The sequence below is a fragment of the Tinamus guttatus genome, unplaced genomic scaffold (genome assembly GCF_059628265.1).
Source record: "Tinamus guttatus ecotype Peru unplaced genomic scaffold, ASM5962826v1 Tinamus_guttatus_pri_ptg000115l, whole genome shotgun sequence".
In the NCBI taxonomy this organism is placed as follows: domain Eukaryota; kingdom Metazoa; phylum Chordata; class Aves; order Tinamiformes; family Tinamidae; genus Tinamus; species Tinamus guttatus.
In genome coordinates, this window is record NW_028288649.1 from 3859868 (window position 1) to 3876155 (window position 16288).

At 38.3% G+C, this 16288-nt stretch overlaps 1 protein-coding gene across 2 annotated transcripts in view; it reads left to right on the forward strand.

Moving 5' to 3' along the window:
* Nucleotides 1–16288, forward strand: part of CPNE4 (copine 4) — a 195572-nt gene that overhangs the window by 153575 nt on the left and 25709 nt on the right. For both annotated transcript variants that reach the window (XM_088521122.1, XM_088521123.1), the window contains exon 11: nt 3329–3462. In XM_088521122.1, coding sequence (XP_088377248.1) covers nt 3329–3462 — 134 coding nt within the window. The remainder of the gene's footprint in view (nt 1–3328; nt 3463–16288) is intronic.

Sequence of the window (16288 nt, forward strand, 5' to 3'; positions counted from 1 at the left end):
CTGGAATTATCTGGAACTGTCCTGGCACATTCACTGCTATTGTTGTCACCCCAGTGACATTCCCGTTGAGTTCGTACCATGTCCTGGCAGGACGACACAGCTGTGCTCTCAAAGGGCCTTGTTGCGGCGGGGAGACTAGAATGCCAAGCATGAGTCCGACAACAAAAACATAATCTACTATGATGTACCTCTTAATTTAAGGCACTAATTAGGGCTTTGGTAACATCATGCTGTGTGTTCTTGGGGTGCTTTGTATGTCTATTTCGGGAACATAGTTTGGGGTTAGAGTGAACATCTCAGAAACCAAAAGTAAACTTTTCCTTCACTTTGAAACTATTTATTAAGAAGCTTTTGCCTGCAGAGATCAATAGTGCTGATTCCAGGCTGTTACTTTTATGCAGCGCTTATTGCAAAACCCTATATCTCTTATCAGAGAGTGTTCCCTGCCGTAGAAGAAGTGTTCAGAAGTTGGCAGTACAAATGGGTTTCCAGTCAGAAGACATTTCCATCACTTTGGGAAATACAGCAGAAAGGGTGTGTAACACGCATAAAAAGATCCGTAATAGGAAGATATATTTGACAGATTTTCCCTCAGACAGGTCACGGTGTTGGACAGACTTGATTCTTTGCTGACAGCTCTAGCAGAAGCTACGTAGGATGTTTCCACCCTTTTACAAGGCTGAAGGAAAAATGTGCTAAGAATGTAGTTACTACTATGTTATGTTCTTACTCAGTGGTGGGAGGAAGTAGAAATGCCTTGAACTGGTACGGTCAAAGATACCCTGATAAAAATCAAGTGTACCTACTGTAGGGAAGATTCCTGAGCTGCTGCCAGTAAGACTAGTTCAAATGTGATATTAGCCTACCTGCTTAACTTGGTTTAACACATCTTCTTTCTACTTGTTTGCATAAGACCTTTGTCCTGCCAGGGAGCACTAGAAGAGCAGAGCTCTGCGTTGTTGTTTTGGAACTACTGCATCTTTCTAAAAAGTCTTCCCATAAGGAATCAGGGAGATTTGGATCAAAACAAAGTGTAGTGCATCAAAGTTCTTAAAAGCATCATAGAAAGTTAGGCTATTTCTGGATTATTAGCAGATCTCTGCTGCAAGGTCCATTTGTAGAAAAGAAGCTATTTTGGGGAGGGTTTTTTTTCCTTTCACAGACACTAGCCACAGACTTTTTTCCTAGCTCACGAAACCCACTGATTATTCCTGTGTTTTGTCATTGTTTTCGGGAAAAAGCATAATGAAGCCTTGGCTAAAAGCCACTGCACGGAAGACTTGTCCAGGTCTGCCTGGTGCCTTTCAGTCCAACCACATTAAGCATCGGTTTTGAGGTTATCAGTGAAAATGTCTGCCTATAACAACTTTACAGAAATGCCCTCTGCTTATCTATCATACAGTGAAATTTTTGTGCTTTCTTTAATCAGTGCAAATAATTAAGGTTAAAATAATATCAGGGAAAGATACACATTTTTAAGTAAATAAATACATGCACACATTGGCCAACATCTTTTTTTTTTTTTTTTTTTTTTGATAAGTGCCCCAAAAATTAGGGTCTTGAATCCCCACAAGTATCCGCGGATTTGCCTCAGGTTTCACAAACCATTAGTGTTTCTTGCTCATTTCTGACAGCTGTGGCACTGAAGATTTATGTTGCAACGCATATGGTTATGTACATAATAAGCAAGATAACACTTGAGAGGTTTGCCTGATGATTTATTCAAGTCAAATCATGCTATCATCTGGGGAAAAAAAAATCCGTGTGGAAAAGTAACAGAATGACTTCTTCAGTGCATGCACAGTGTGTAGGGAAGTGGAGGTGAGAGGGCACCTCATTTGCAAGTTGGGTCAAGCTCATTTCTCCTGGCTGACATGCCAGGGATGACATTGGTCAAGGCTACAGGGGGATTCCTGAGCTAACTAGAGCCCAGAGAAAAATATGTTTCGTCTACCTAGTGACTGAAGTGGAAAAACAAATAGGAAAAGCTACAGTGGACTGACTCTGCGTGATTTTTTTTTCTCTTTTAACTTTTAACAGAAAAGGTGGTTGAGGGGAACTCTGTCTTTTTGTTCAGGGATACTCAAAATATCTTGTTTCATCTTGAAGTTGTTTCCCTTATGTTACCTGTTTAAAAATATAGCTTAGTGAAGTGAAAATAGCATGTCAAACTAAAACCTTCAATATGAAAGACATTTTTAATTTTTTGAAGAGCTTCCAATTATTTAATCTTGAAATACTCTGAAAGAACTAAATAAGTAGTACCGACTATATTTAGCTCGTTTCTCCTAATGCAGGTTTCATGGGCTAAGGAAAATATTTGGCGGTGTAAGATCCTGATCCTTGAGCCAGACAGGGACTCTAGCTGGGGAAGTGGCACGTTTGCAGAGGCAAGCCAGGACTTTCTAAGTTCTTTTTGCAGCCCTCAGCAAGGCCCTTCCTCATATGTGAACTGCAGAATAAAACTGGAAATTGAATCCTGTGCATTTTCATCAGTTGAAGATCCAGATATTGGTCAAAATCATAAGAACATTTATAAATAGCGCTTTATTTCCCCCTTTTATGAGACATCTTACATTTCTTGTTGCTCCTTTTTAGGAATTCCCAGAAAGCAGCATCACAAATCCTGGAAAGGGCTTTCCAGTGCATGCTGTTTCTGCTTGTGATCCAGACAGATGCCTGCAAGAGTATCTTCAGTAGGAAGTACAAAGAGAATTTTAGAAGGGGAAATGAATTTTTAAAAGATTCATTAAATTTTTCTTTTGTGTTGACTTCTTCCCCTAACCTTTTGTAAGCCTTTTGAGGACAAAAACCTGTGCAGGATTCAAGTTTTATTTTTACCCTGCAGCTCACCTTTAAGCTTCCTGCCGCCTATGAAATTGGAAGTTTAATTATTTAATGTTTAAAATATGCTTTGAAGATAAAAACACTAGGTGGAGAGTGTTGCCTACACCTATCTGTAGTGTTACTACGGATGTAACAAGCTTTAAAATAACTAAGATATATCCCTAACCGGAGTATTAATTTATATTTTTAGTAGTTTTTAAATCTATAGGGACATTTTAACTACATAGCCTTTATATCTTGTACATTACCTGAGTTGAAATAATGTGAGTGTAGAGATAGCTAGTTTGATTCATTTTTATTACAACATAAGTAATAAATCAATACCATCACAAGATAAATTGAGGGAGGACACTGTAGCATGACCTTTGCTTGATTTTTACAGTATCTGCAGAAAAGTGGTTCTGGGAAAGACACCTTGGGTGTGTGGGAATGCTGCTGCCCAGAGCAGCTGCAGGGCATACTGACTTCTCTTCTTTTGCAGGTAGCTATAGATTTCACTGCGTCAAATGGTGATCCTAGAAACAGCTGCTCCCTGCACTACATCCACCCCTATCAGCCCAATGAGTACTTGAAGGCATTGGTAGCTGTTGGTGAGATTTGCCAAGACTATGACAGGTAAATAACCACATTTGCTAAAAGGGTTCTCTTCAGACGGTGTTGTAGCAGTGTGAAATCAATGACCGCTTGCTGTCGGCTGCAGTAGCTCCATGTTTAACAAATATGAGAGCACGTCAGGAAGATTTCTATACCCTGACCCACGTCTGAGGGAGGTAGTGGATTTAGATTAGCTTTAGGGTAGTGAAAGGCCTTGTTCTTGGCTATTTTGCTGGTGTATACCTTAAGTTTTAGGTCTGTTTCCATATGCTGAAATTACATGGGTTTCTCACTTGAATATTGCACTTGAAGTCTGTTTTGCAGTGCTGCCTGCTTGGCACTGTGACACCCTGCAGAAAAGCATTCCTAAATAAATGGTTTGCTGGCCATCTCTATTCTTAGAAGTAAATATAAGGTCTGTTTAGTGTTATAGTCAACAGACATTATGATTAAACATTATGGTCCCTTCTGAAATAAGCATTAAAATACATTGATAATATGTGTGCCTAACATGCCTTAAAATAAATAAACAAATGCAAGTAATTGGGCCAAATATGCCTTGATTATGTTATATGCTTCTGTTGCTTTCAAACAGGCTGCCTGCCTCTATCAAATTAATTGCCCATTATTAATCTAATTACTGAGTGCATTTCCTTTAAATGTTCTTTCTTCATTGGTGATACATAGTGTCTTGGGACACACAATAGACATCCACCCACCACTTTGCTATAAGTAAATGCCAGATCTCAAAAAAAAAAAAAAAATCAGTGGTTGTAAAAAGACAGTGGGATTGCCAGTCCAATTTGAATTATGTTTTGTGCATAAATCATGGAGGGATTTAATAACCATGGTTTGCAGGTTACATGCCACATCTACCAGTTAGCCTACTCAGAAACACTTGCATCTGCATGGTAATGAAATGTCTTCTCTAAGAATAACAATGAAAATACAATACTGTGCTAATATAATTCCTGAAAGGGTTTGATGGTCAAACGTAATCAATGAATCTGAGAAAATCAGTTTTTTATCATGAATAATTTGATTATTTGTCAGGGATTATCCAGTCATACAATAATTAATACAATAATTCAGTGAGCTTCAAAACAGGAAAAGAAATAAAATGTAAGAGCTGGTTTATGCACAGAGATTGTTTGATTCTGTCACTTATGGTAACTTTGTTAAGATGGAGTAATAGTTAGGTGGTACAACCCCACAATACTTATCACAAAAAATTATTTTTGCAATACAGCTTATTCCAATCAGTATGAAAAATACTGTCCGGTAATTTTTTTAAATGAAATCTTCAGCATCATTCAGTTCTATTGTACTACAGAAAATGCCTGTAACTGCTAATCTGCACAGTGAAGGATGTGTGAGGTATAGTCTAACAAAAAACAGCATTTGCCCTGGGAAATACCACCTTTCTGGTTTGCGTTTGACCTGTGTATGCTCTGAAGTTGTGACACTGTAAATGCATTCCCATCCACACGTCGATTCAATATGGCCTTGGCTTTATATTTGCTTATATTGAATCTAGCAAACAGGAAATGAAAATTTAGAATAATTTCTCTAAGGAAGAATAAAAAGAAGAGCAAACCTACTCTCAGAATAATCTTCAGGTTCAGTGTAGGCGCTCATTCTGTGCACGCCATACATAAGCTAGTCTTCTGTATTTACATAAAAAAAAACAGTTGAGTAAGGTAAAGTCTGTTGTTTGCAATGGTTTTTGTATTCCAATACCAGAGTGGTTGAATACTAAGTGCTTTGATAGAGCAATTAGTATTACTCCTTTCTATACTTGTAATAAAAAGACATTTAAAGTACCTCTGTAAACATTCAATCAACTGTAGTTATTTGTAATTTGGGAGAAAGATACATAGCACATCCAAAAGGCAAAATTTGCTTTTATATGCTCTGGTTTGTTTAGTTGATCAAGCCAAATCTTTACATACTTCAGGTTTCTATACATAACAGGCTAATATAAGGGATCCCTAAGTAATTAATGCTCCAGATTAAGTGCTACCTTACGTACCTTCATACAGTGCAATAACTGCAGTTAATGTAAAAGCCCATTTATCTGCATGTCTCAGAGATTGCTGAAACGGTTAAGTGAATAGCACTGTTCTGCATAGCTAAGCATGAGAGAATAAGGTTCACTCTTTCATCAGCAGCATTCACAGAGTGAGAAATAGTCTTTGATTATTAACCTGATTGCAAAAATGCTACAGTTCTGCAGGAACAGGCCAATCTGATAATGGCATGAAAAATAGAAGAGCTGTTCACCTGTACAAAAGACTTAGTACTTTTTACATAGTGGAATTGTTTCAGGTTATGGCAAGATTTGTCAAGAGAGAAGAGAAAGTTTGTAGGTGCTGTAATTTGTGGCCAAGCAGCAGTAGCAATGGATCATAAAAGAAGAAGCAGCATTCATTAGTTTTAAGAAATTAGGCTCCTAAATGTATTTGGAAATACTGGAAATGGAAAAACACATTAAAAACTTGTTATTGAAACTGTTGGGTAAAATAAGCAGAGAGCTCCGTGGAGAAAAATTTATTTCAGGCTAAATTATTCATGAAGGTTTAAAGAGGGCCTAATAAAGCAATAAATAAGAAATATATATTTCTAGTTAAACATTTTCACAAAGTTTCTTGAAGAGTCCCTGATACAATTTTGTCTTGAAATTGACCAAATCTGTGGAGCCCTTTTTATCCATAAATGGATAAAAAAGATGAAAAATCATTAGCTATCAAAATGCTAAATACCAAGAGGAGCTGCTTCAACATCATTCCATGTTTAGGCTTAATGTCAGTTATTTTAGTATTGAGTTCTCTGATCGGAGATCCACCCAAGTGGTTGCTGACAGAGTTACAAGCCTAGCCAGAACTTTTAAAAATCTATTTACTTGATCACCACCATCTGTGCATATATTCTCCCTAGATGGTCTGAACAGTCTTGTGTAGCCAAGAGCCGGCACCCAGGCAGCACTGCGTTGCTGTATGCATGTGAGCACATTGGCGAGCTAGTTCTCAATATTGTAATCTGGAAACATTTGGGAAAAGAAGTACTCATAGATAAAACAGATCCCTGCTTGAGGGGCCTTGTCCCTGCTTGAGCAGGGGGGTTGGACTAGATGATCTCTAGAGGTCCCTTCAAACCTCAACCATTCTGTGATTCTGTGATCTCTAGAGGTCCATTTCAACCTCACCCATTCTGTAATTCTGTGATTTTCCCTGGATAGGGGCAGTTGTGTTGTGAATCTGTCATATGGGTATCTAGAGCTCTTTACCTATGTAAATGTGTTACCTATAAATATGATATATGAAGGTTTAGAAATATAGGTATATATTATATACTACATTGTGATATTTTTATTCTAAATATTATTGTATATATCATGTTTTATGTATTAGTTAAACTATATATTTATGTGGAGTATAAGGCATACATACACATGTATATACACTAGAGTTTTACATGCATATATACAAATATATAGATATGCATATATAGATAGATATACATAACATATATGCATATGTATATCACATTTGTGGGTAGTACTTAACCATGCAGTAAAAGAATTGGATTTCTCCTTTATGGTTCTTAGTCTCCCTCTCTGCAGATCAAAGCCATCCGTCACAATAACAAGAGTACACATAGTTCATTAAAAAAGGCTGGCTGCTTGATTTTAATGATTTGTTTTACCAATGCTGGAACAGAGCCAACCAGTCATGAGTGCAGCTCATCTTTTGTTCTGCAGTGATAGCTGTCTCTGGCAAAGGAAAATAGGCTGGAATTGGGCTGGAAAGTGCTTGTTTGTAAAGATGAGGACTGCTACACGCACACAGTGCTCAAGGCTGATTCATAAATGATTATACGCTGTTATGGGTGAAGCCCGTTGTGAGTAAAGCCTATGGCTGGACTTGAAATTCTGATCCTCTGTTTGAAATCTGGTTTCTGCATTTAGTTTTTTTCCTTTCTCTCCTACTTACTAAGAATTTCATTGTATTACATTAAATATTTATGTTTGCCTTAAAAACTCTCTCCTGTTTCAGCAAGGCACTAGAGCTTATTATCTAACTCCAGTGAATGCAATCTGACTCAAGCAAACAGTGAAATGTTACACAAAATATAAAAGGCACTAAGGTAGAATTAAGAGCTTTACTGAATATGAACTCACTGTTACTTGTTCACCTTACACCACTCCTAAAGTGTTCCACCATACACATATATATTCTTTATGATTTTTACAGTTTTATGTTTGTACATACATTCATAATTGCTGTCCAAATTATTAAAAAGGGCTCACAAATTTACGTGACAATTGGCTACTGTGGTGTTGAATCAATTTCATGCATTGAACAAGACAAGGGTTAGATGCAAGTTTTCAAGTTCTTTAAATATTTGTTGCATTGGCTATTTGTGGAACTTCCTATTCTAGCTGGGTTATCCCCATTATGATCTGGGCTTTCATCTCATGATTCCATTTCTTCTATCATGCAATTTGTAAAATGATATGTAAAATTAACCCCTGTTTTATTCATATTGAAAATCTGTTTCAAAAATAAGTTCTAAATTATTTTAAATCTGCATGTCTGATCACACCTAAAGGCACTACAACTGTGGGGTTTTTTTATATTTCCAAGAGCCCTTGAAACACAGAGAAGGTGAATTATATCTGTTTCCTGAAACTAATGTCCTTTTTGAGTTATAGATATAACCTCCCGAACTCTAAATATTCAAGTGGCTCCTTAAAGCTGATGTTCACACTGGCATCTGTATGTTAATAAATAAACTGCTTCGATAAAACACGCATGTAGCTACCTCCCCAAAGACCACTAATGAACAAAGAGTACGTTATTGCCTGCAAAGCACGGGAACGATTTATGCTTAGAGCGCTAAATGTTTATACTGAAAATATAAAAAATTGGGCCACATTCCACAGGAGATAGGAAAATTGAAGTCAGTCTGAGTTTTGATATTAGATTTTGCAATCAATGAATTACAGCAGTAGTTGACTAAATGCAAAAATTGCTAGTTAGTAATTTTTCTTCAATCTTTTAGGCATCAGAATGCATTCACTCTGATTAAAAACCCTGTACCAAACCTTACTTTCCTCGTACAATAAAGCACACTTGAAATTTAAGAAGGGAAAGAACGAAAGGAGGAAAACCAAACCAAAACAAAACCAGCAACAACAGAAGAAAAACAGGGCTCCCAATCTTGCACATCCCTTTCAGTGCAGAGGTAAGGATGGGAAAACCTAGGTTGCTCAGAACATAAGAGATAAAAGGTCCATCTATCCCAGAAATGCCTCACTTGGAGGTAGCTGGTAGCAGTCATATAGGGAGGAGAAAGGGGACAACGTTTGTACAGCACTGAACCCATTGTGAAAGTTCCACAGAAATGGACCAATTGGTCCTACTTGTAAATGGCAGTACGTCCTTCGGCTTTGAAAGGAAAAGAGTTTCCAGATTGTCCTTGTGGTTTGTTTTTTAATCATAACCTCTTCTTATCCTTAAGAATTACTTAACAGGTTATTCATCCTGAAGCTACTTAATGTCAGGTTTTATGGATGACAACCCTGATTTACCTTGACTGAAGGGATCTGAAATGAATATCTTATTGGTAACTTTGGTAAAGACAAGGAGAAGAGCAGAATCTTCCTTTGGGTATGATAGTAATATGATAGTAATTCATTAAAACTGGGGGCAAAGAATGAGGCCTAGAATAACAGACACTACATACAACATTTAATTTTTCATAGAATACCTACATAGAGCTATAGATATTAAAATTGAATCTACCTATGATTAATAAACAAAATCATGTTTACTTATTAAGCATATCTATCATTTTAAATGCAGAAACAACCTTTCTGGAGGCTGTTAAGCAAAAAAAAAAAAAAACTGATTAGGATATCTAAACAAGTTTAAAAATCTTGGAGGAAAAAGCATGAACCTTTTTATTCAGTGATTTAATAGGACCAAGTTTACATAGACATAAAACAAAAAATGGAGTCTCTACAGTAAAATTTGGAGCATATGTTTAGCATTAAGCATTATTTTAGGCAGAGTTGAACACATTCTGAAGGGTTTTGTTGAGCCAGGGTTTGAACTACATTGGTGGAATTGAATTACTAACACTTTTAATCATCCAACTGGATGGAAAATCCTTGGATTTAAGTGCTGAGGACCTAGGCTGGCGCAGCTGTCCATGTACAGTCAGGGAGCTTTAGGGACCTGCCTTTGCAGAGGCTGCATTTGCTGATTGCTGCTACACAGGAGGTTGTCCAACAATTAGTCCATGTGAATCAGCTGGGTACAACTGTGTTGGCATAGTGACTTTGTAACAGTTTCTCTTGTGGTGCCCTTTATCTAGTCAGATTCTGTCAGTTCTTACAGCTCAGCTTTTTCCTCACCAAGTTTTCACCTTCGTGTCTTGCTCATGCTGCCACCTCTTTCTGGAACTCACTTCCCATGTCAGTCTGTCAGTCAGGACCTATTCCTTCCAAGTGTCTTATCAAAAGAATTTTTTCTCCATGTGCTTCTCAGAGACGTCTGCTGCCTTCTGTCTGACTTCTTCAGGGATTTTCTGTGCAATCCTTACTATCTTTCAAGTCATCTTGAAGTCTCTGAGGAAGAAGAGATTGTGCTACTAATTTAGGCTTGCCAGGACTATGCAGGCAGGTGCCATTGCCTGCAATTTCTCTGTCAGCATTTCTTTCTGAAGAGAATGACATAAACTCAAAACCCCACAAGTTATATATGAAATAGAAGACTCTCAAAATAGACTAGCAGAATAGACTACCTAGTGCTGTAGAAATTGGTTATTTGCATAAATAAATGAGCACAGATAGAAGAAATATCTGTTCTAATCATCCACTTTATTACACAAGCATGTAGCTCCGCTGCAAGTTATTCCTGTTTGGAAAGCCATCAGTCCATCAGTGAACACCATTTTTAAAAATCTTCTCCTGCAAGTTTCCTCCTTTGCAGAAAGTGGAAACCTTTGGCCTCAGGAGGCCTTAGCAGAGTATTTGTGAGTCACGTTACTCTCAGCTACAGCCAGACAATCCCTCTGCATTATGCAGACCTGTCTGCCACTTAATTCCTACTATCCCCTTCATAGTTCTGTGGGTATCATTCCTGGTTCAAATGAACCAAAATCTTCTTCGCTTTTATGTGTCTGTCATGATGGAGAAATACATTTCAAGTTTCTGAAAATAAATCAATAGCCTAACTGTGGAAACAATACTGTTTCAGTAGACCTATTATAAGAATTTTATTTCCAAACTGTATGGTTTTATTGTGAAATTAACTTTGATCAGAGATTCCAAACCAGCAGATTAACAGAGCCTTAGCCCAGTTCCCCCTGCATACTTCATAATGCCTAGCTGAGCATTTGATCATCAGTACATTTCACTTACAATTTTGGCTGTAACGTTTTTTCGTGGCGTTCTTCATTATGACTAAATGTCATTTTAATTTTGGTAAAATTACATAAACATCTCATTTGACCCCATTAAATCACATAAGATATCTATAGCAGTTTTATCCTGCTCGTCTTGGAAATCTCATTTGCAGCTTGAAAGCACTTAGAAAATGTCTGTCGATACCTACCTGAATGTGTGTGCTAACATAACCCTAGTGACCCCAGAGTTACATCTGTGTTCTTCTTATAGAAAGTACTTGCAGGAAAAGCCTCTGAGCAATCCTTTCCAGTAAAAAGAACAAAGTTCTCAGCATATGCAGCAAAGCCTTTGCTCTTGTGCTTTCTTAGTTATACCCCCTGTAACTTGAAAGCTTCACTTGTGTTTCAAGGAAGAAATGCTCTCCTCTCTTTGTTCGCTTGTTTTGTTAAGATCTGTATGTTAGGTGATGGGATTCAGCCTGAAGGGTACAATACTGTCTTCAAGTCGTGTCAACTTTTAAACTTTCAAGATTGCTATGTGTATGAGAATCATCTTTTTAGTTGTAGTACAGTTTTCCATATGCATCCCCACAGATCTGCCAAATCACTGTAGAGTGAAGCTTTCAGAAGCAACCCCGTAAAATTCATAGGACTGTCTGAACAGCCTGGATTTGAGAAGTTAAATATGACTCACTGTAGCCTCTTGCAGCATCCCCTTCCCTAATTTATTCCAAGTTATGAATTCCTATTTCTTTTTCAAGACACATTTACTGAATTGGGTCATCTGTGGGGATATAAATCAGGTCATTGCAATTTATTTATCATCCAGCAAGGAAGCTTGACATTTTGGTCTCACCTTCCTGAGTATGCCATTTTACTAGGCGATCCTTCTAGCGAGTGATGCGTCTCTGCCATTTCATTTACTTCTCCCTCAGACTATGGTGACTTTTTGTGGAGCGTATTTACTTTCCCTCAGTCTAGGAATTTCTGAGTTCATTTGCTACTTTTGCCCTGCAGAGCTTCTTTGGAGATTCTTTGAAGGTTAACAAGGGAAAGTTTAAATCTATTGTACCTGGACTCAGCTTTGTTGTTATTTCCTGAGCTGATGCTTTTCAGTGATTAACTTTAGGGAATTTGTATTCCCCTACTTCATTAATTATTTCCTTTGCAGGTGAGACAGACATTTCCCTCTTATTCTTGAAGTCCATTTACTGTACTATATCTGTTTCTCTGTATTCAGCAGATTCCAGCTCCCCTAAGGTGACAAAGAACTGTAATTAAAGATAGCAAATGCATTTTAATATCGGGATTTTGAACATGATTTTGTAACATATCTGTCTGTGATAGACCAAACAGTGGAGTCATTGCAGTGGTTTTCTGTTGATTTACACCCTCTCAGCTCCCTTCTGTTACAAAGATGTTTGATAATCAGTTCATTCCTGCTGCTGCGTTAAGAATCACTGTGCATCGCGCGCTCTGTCATGTGCAGCAGAGCTTTGATTAAAGTAGCCCTGCCAAAACCGGAGATGTGGTTGTATGTAACCTGGCACTGGCCTGCCCTGCATACGTTGTGACGGTGTAGCGGTCCCTCGGAGGAGAATACAGTCTGTGAGGAGGAAGAACTGCTGCTGCTCCACTCGTGTGCGCCCTGCGAGACGGCCGGGCAGAACGGGAGCTGGACCACAGCTCCTGGGGCCGGCCTGGCCTCGAGGAGCACAGGCAGCCGTGCAGGACTGCGGCTCTCGGCCCTTCCTCTTACACAGTTTCACCTAGACACCTTTATTTGGTACTGCTACGTCATGCAGATCATGTCCTCTATCTACCAAGCGCTGCTTGCAAAGCAAAAACTAGAAATATTTAACTATTTCACATGGTTTCCATATTTTTATTGGAACTGCAGCTAATCCCTGTAAGCTGTTATGATTCAGAATTTATTGGCATCAGGCCCTTCTCAGATAACTACTAAATAATACACTCAGGAACATGATTCATTCTTATGATTTTGGAAGGAAACACTTAATTCAGCTCATTTTCTTCCAGTTCACTCCTGAACATGAAAGATTACAATTTTGATTAAGTTTAGAAATGACTCTATTTCATTTGTCCCTTCTCTCTTGCCTTGCCTTGCCTTCTTTTACCTTCCCTTGGCCTCCCTCAAATGTGTAACAGAATTTCTCTTTTACTTGGCAATTTTAAATATCTTTTAAACAGAGGGGGGATATCTGATTTTATCATGGGACAAGTATGTAGAACAAAAAGTCACCATTTCTTCTTTTCAGACCAGAATGGAAAATGAAAGGCAGAATAATTGATTTTGCTGAGTCCAGCCTTGTGCTTAAAAAATACATTCCTGGTAATTTTGATCTTACCCAGAACCAAAAGTCCAAGTTTCATATCCAGGGTTTCTAACCAGATATACTCCTTACAGGATTTCCAAGAGCTGTAAATTTGATTCTTGCCCACTTGCAAAAAAAAAAGAAAAAAAAAAAAAAGAGTTTTTAGTGTTTCTTCCCACCGAGCCCCCCTCACCAGGGTAGGGGGTTCACTTCGTCATTCGCACCGCAGCGCCAGCATGAAGTGAGATTTTCGTGCTGAGGCTCCCAAGGGTTGGTTCGGTAAGTCCCTGCTGATGTATTGGCTTCAGGAGCTTAAAGGTGAGCACATCTGTATCTTCTGTGCTGAACAACTGCCAAAGGGTTTTTGTGAACACTATTAAGAGTGCTTCTGTGTAAGTGACTAGCCAGAAGTTCATGTTATAGATCATTTAAGTAGCATATTGAATGAGTAAGAGGTTTTTTTTTTTTTCATTTTTTTATTTTTTAAGAGCTCCGATTTAGATTTTTTTAAAAGAACTAATTTTCAAAGACACTAGTCCTGGCAGATATTTTCTTTCTAAAAAGAAGTGTTGGCCTATTGAATGAATGTCTAACTCAGAGTCTCCAGCCTCATCTTTGCCAACAGCTTCAGAGGAAATTGTAACATACTCTTTAATATCTGATTATAGAATAATTTCACCTTGGAGAAACTCAAGCTTCACTCAAGTTTCATCTGAATTCTCCTTGTCACTGGGAATACCAAACCATTCTCAGAATACAGCTGAACTCCAAGGTGCAGTGATGCAGAACACTAGTGGTTAATAAGACATGTTTTTTAAGTGTTATCTCTTTATTTTAAATGTATTCCTTATCTTACAGCAATGCTAGATTTACTAGCAAAACACAAAGGGGTACCATTCTCTGTAACACGTATTAATTTATAAAACCTTACTACCACCTCTGTTCATATCTTCTGCTGTCTTTGCAGTACAACTCACTGAAACCTCTTCCCTCCATTAATATATTGATTTGTTTTCTCTGTTTCTGCTAGGTAGTTGGAGAGATGAGTGACTAAAACTGAGCATTGCTACAAAAGGAAAATATGCGATATTTTCAGAATTTATTTTCTGGTATTCACTACATTAACACAGTGCTGTTACTCAAGGACTTCTTTCTAAATGGTTATATTTTGCAGTTCTCAAGTTCTGACAATCCCTTTTTGTATGCATTAATTTATATGTACAATGAACCTTATCCCTGATTATAGAGTATATTTGCCATTATGTACAATGAACCTGAAACCTTATCCCTGATTTTAGAGTATATTCCCGATCTACAGTTTTTTTTAATATATTTTAGCCATATACATCTGATTGGCAGAAAAAAAAAAAAAAGGACTAGAAGTCATTTACCTCTATGCTTGCTTGCCTACTCATGGCCCTTATATAATCTGATATAAAACTCCAAAACTGTGCTATTCAAATGAGTTTTTCAGATAAATTTCCAAAAGGTGCAGTCCCTGTCAAGGCTAATTGATCCTTCTGCTTTCAGTCTTGATGTCAAGTACTCCATCTTTTTGAAAATTATGCCTAATTTTAAATTTCAGTGGAACTCTGTGTAAAACAGAAAACTACATCAAATGTGAAGCAAATGTGACAGTAATTTTTATAATGATTCTGCCAAGTCAAGATCCTCTTTTTCTGATTTGAGTTTGGAAGATTTAGGTTTTATAGTGCCACCTTCCTTTTCCATTTTCACTTTGCTCTCCTGTCCCTTTAGCTGTCCCCTCCGGGCAGGATGGTGCTGGTATTTTATTTGTACGTGCCCAGGACTCTTTATCTGCATCTAAAAAAAAACAAGCAAAAGATCTTTATTTGGTCTGAGGCTGAGGACCTGCCCATGCCCTCATACCTCAACTTTCTTCCTCCCAACTTAATTAAAGTGGTGACATCCAAACGGTCCCCTGGGAGTCGTCTCAAGCAGAGCTGCCCTTGTGCTGTTTGTGGGAACTGGCCATGAGATGCAGGTCAGCGTGGGCCAGGGCAAGGCCGGAGCACTCACAGTTAAGCCACGTGCACAGCCACATCCCAGTGCCTCAGCCAGGGTCCCAGGGCATTTTATTTCCTATATAAATGTAGCCTAAATGTCTGGACAAGCATCACAAAGGAAAATAAATCTGGTTCTCACTTGCAGTCCTTTGAGTCTGTTTAAATTGGAAAGGAAGAAAAATCATTACAGCAGATCATTTTCCTATTGAAATACCAGGTTAGGAGCCAGAGCTGGAGCCTCTGATACTTGCAGCTTACACTTCAGGCAAGAGGAAGTTGCCTTCTCGTTTTCTGATGGTCTCAGTCCCCGATGTCCTCACCCTTGACGTAACTTCAAGAAGCTGGGAAGCTGCCCTGCTTTCTGCTTCGAGCTGCTGTGGTAGGCCCTCATAGAGCAGCTCTCTGGTGCCTTTATACCAGAAGGGATCTATTGGAAGAGAGAGAAACCTTGGCTGCCTACCAGGTCACTTTTCCCTGCAATGTCTTAATAGCACAGAATAAGCAGAATGAGCGTAGCAGGCTGAGCTGCAGTTTTTTAACCCGTGTGATGAAATGAGATGTAAATGGAAAGGCTAGAGCAGTTTGCTTTGTAAAATGTCACTAAGCAGTTAAACTACATTCTTACTGCAGAGTGTATCTTTTAGAGCAACAAAACACTTTGTTTGATAGGGTGTAAAGTATTATTTACATCAACGTTGGATTTTATTTTGAAAGTCAGCCACAATTTTGCAGTGTAGTCAGAGAGTGACATGATTTTGCATTTTTTGTGTAACGGATGTGATGAGCACTGATCAGAAAGATCCCTTCTTACCTTAAAGATCAAGCTGTGGGAGCTCCTAAAAGTTCCTTCGCTAATCTGCTTGATCTCAGCAGATTCTGTCAGATTGCAGATGCACATACCTAAATTCTGGAAAATGAGGAATTTCCAAGGGGAAACCTCCACCGAGTGTTGGGTTGCCCAGAATGTGGCTAGAGAAAGCACAGGAGTAGAGCACAGATCTACATCCTCTCTAGAGTTTATGTGCTTTTCCCCTCCTAAAAATAACCCTGTGGAAACTCCTCTTGAGAGTG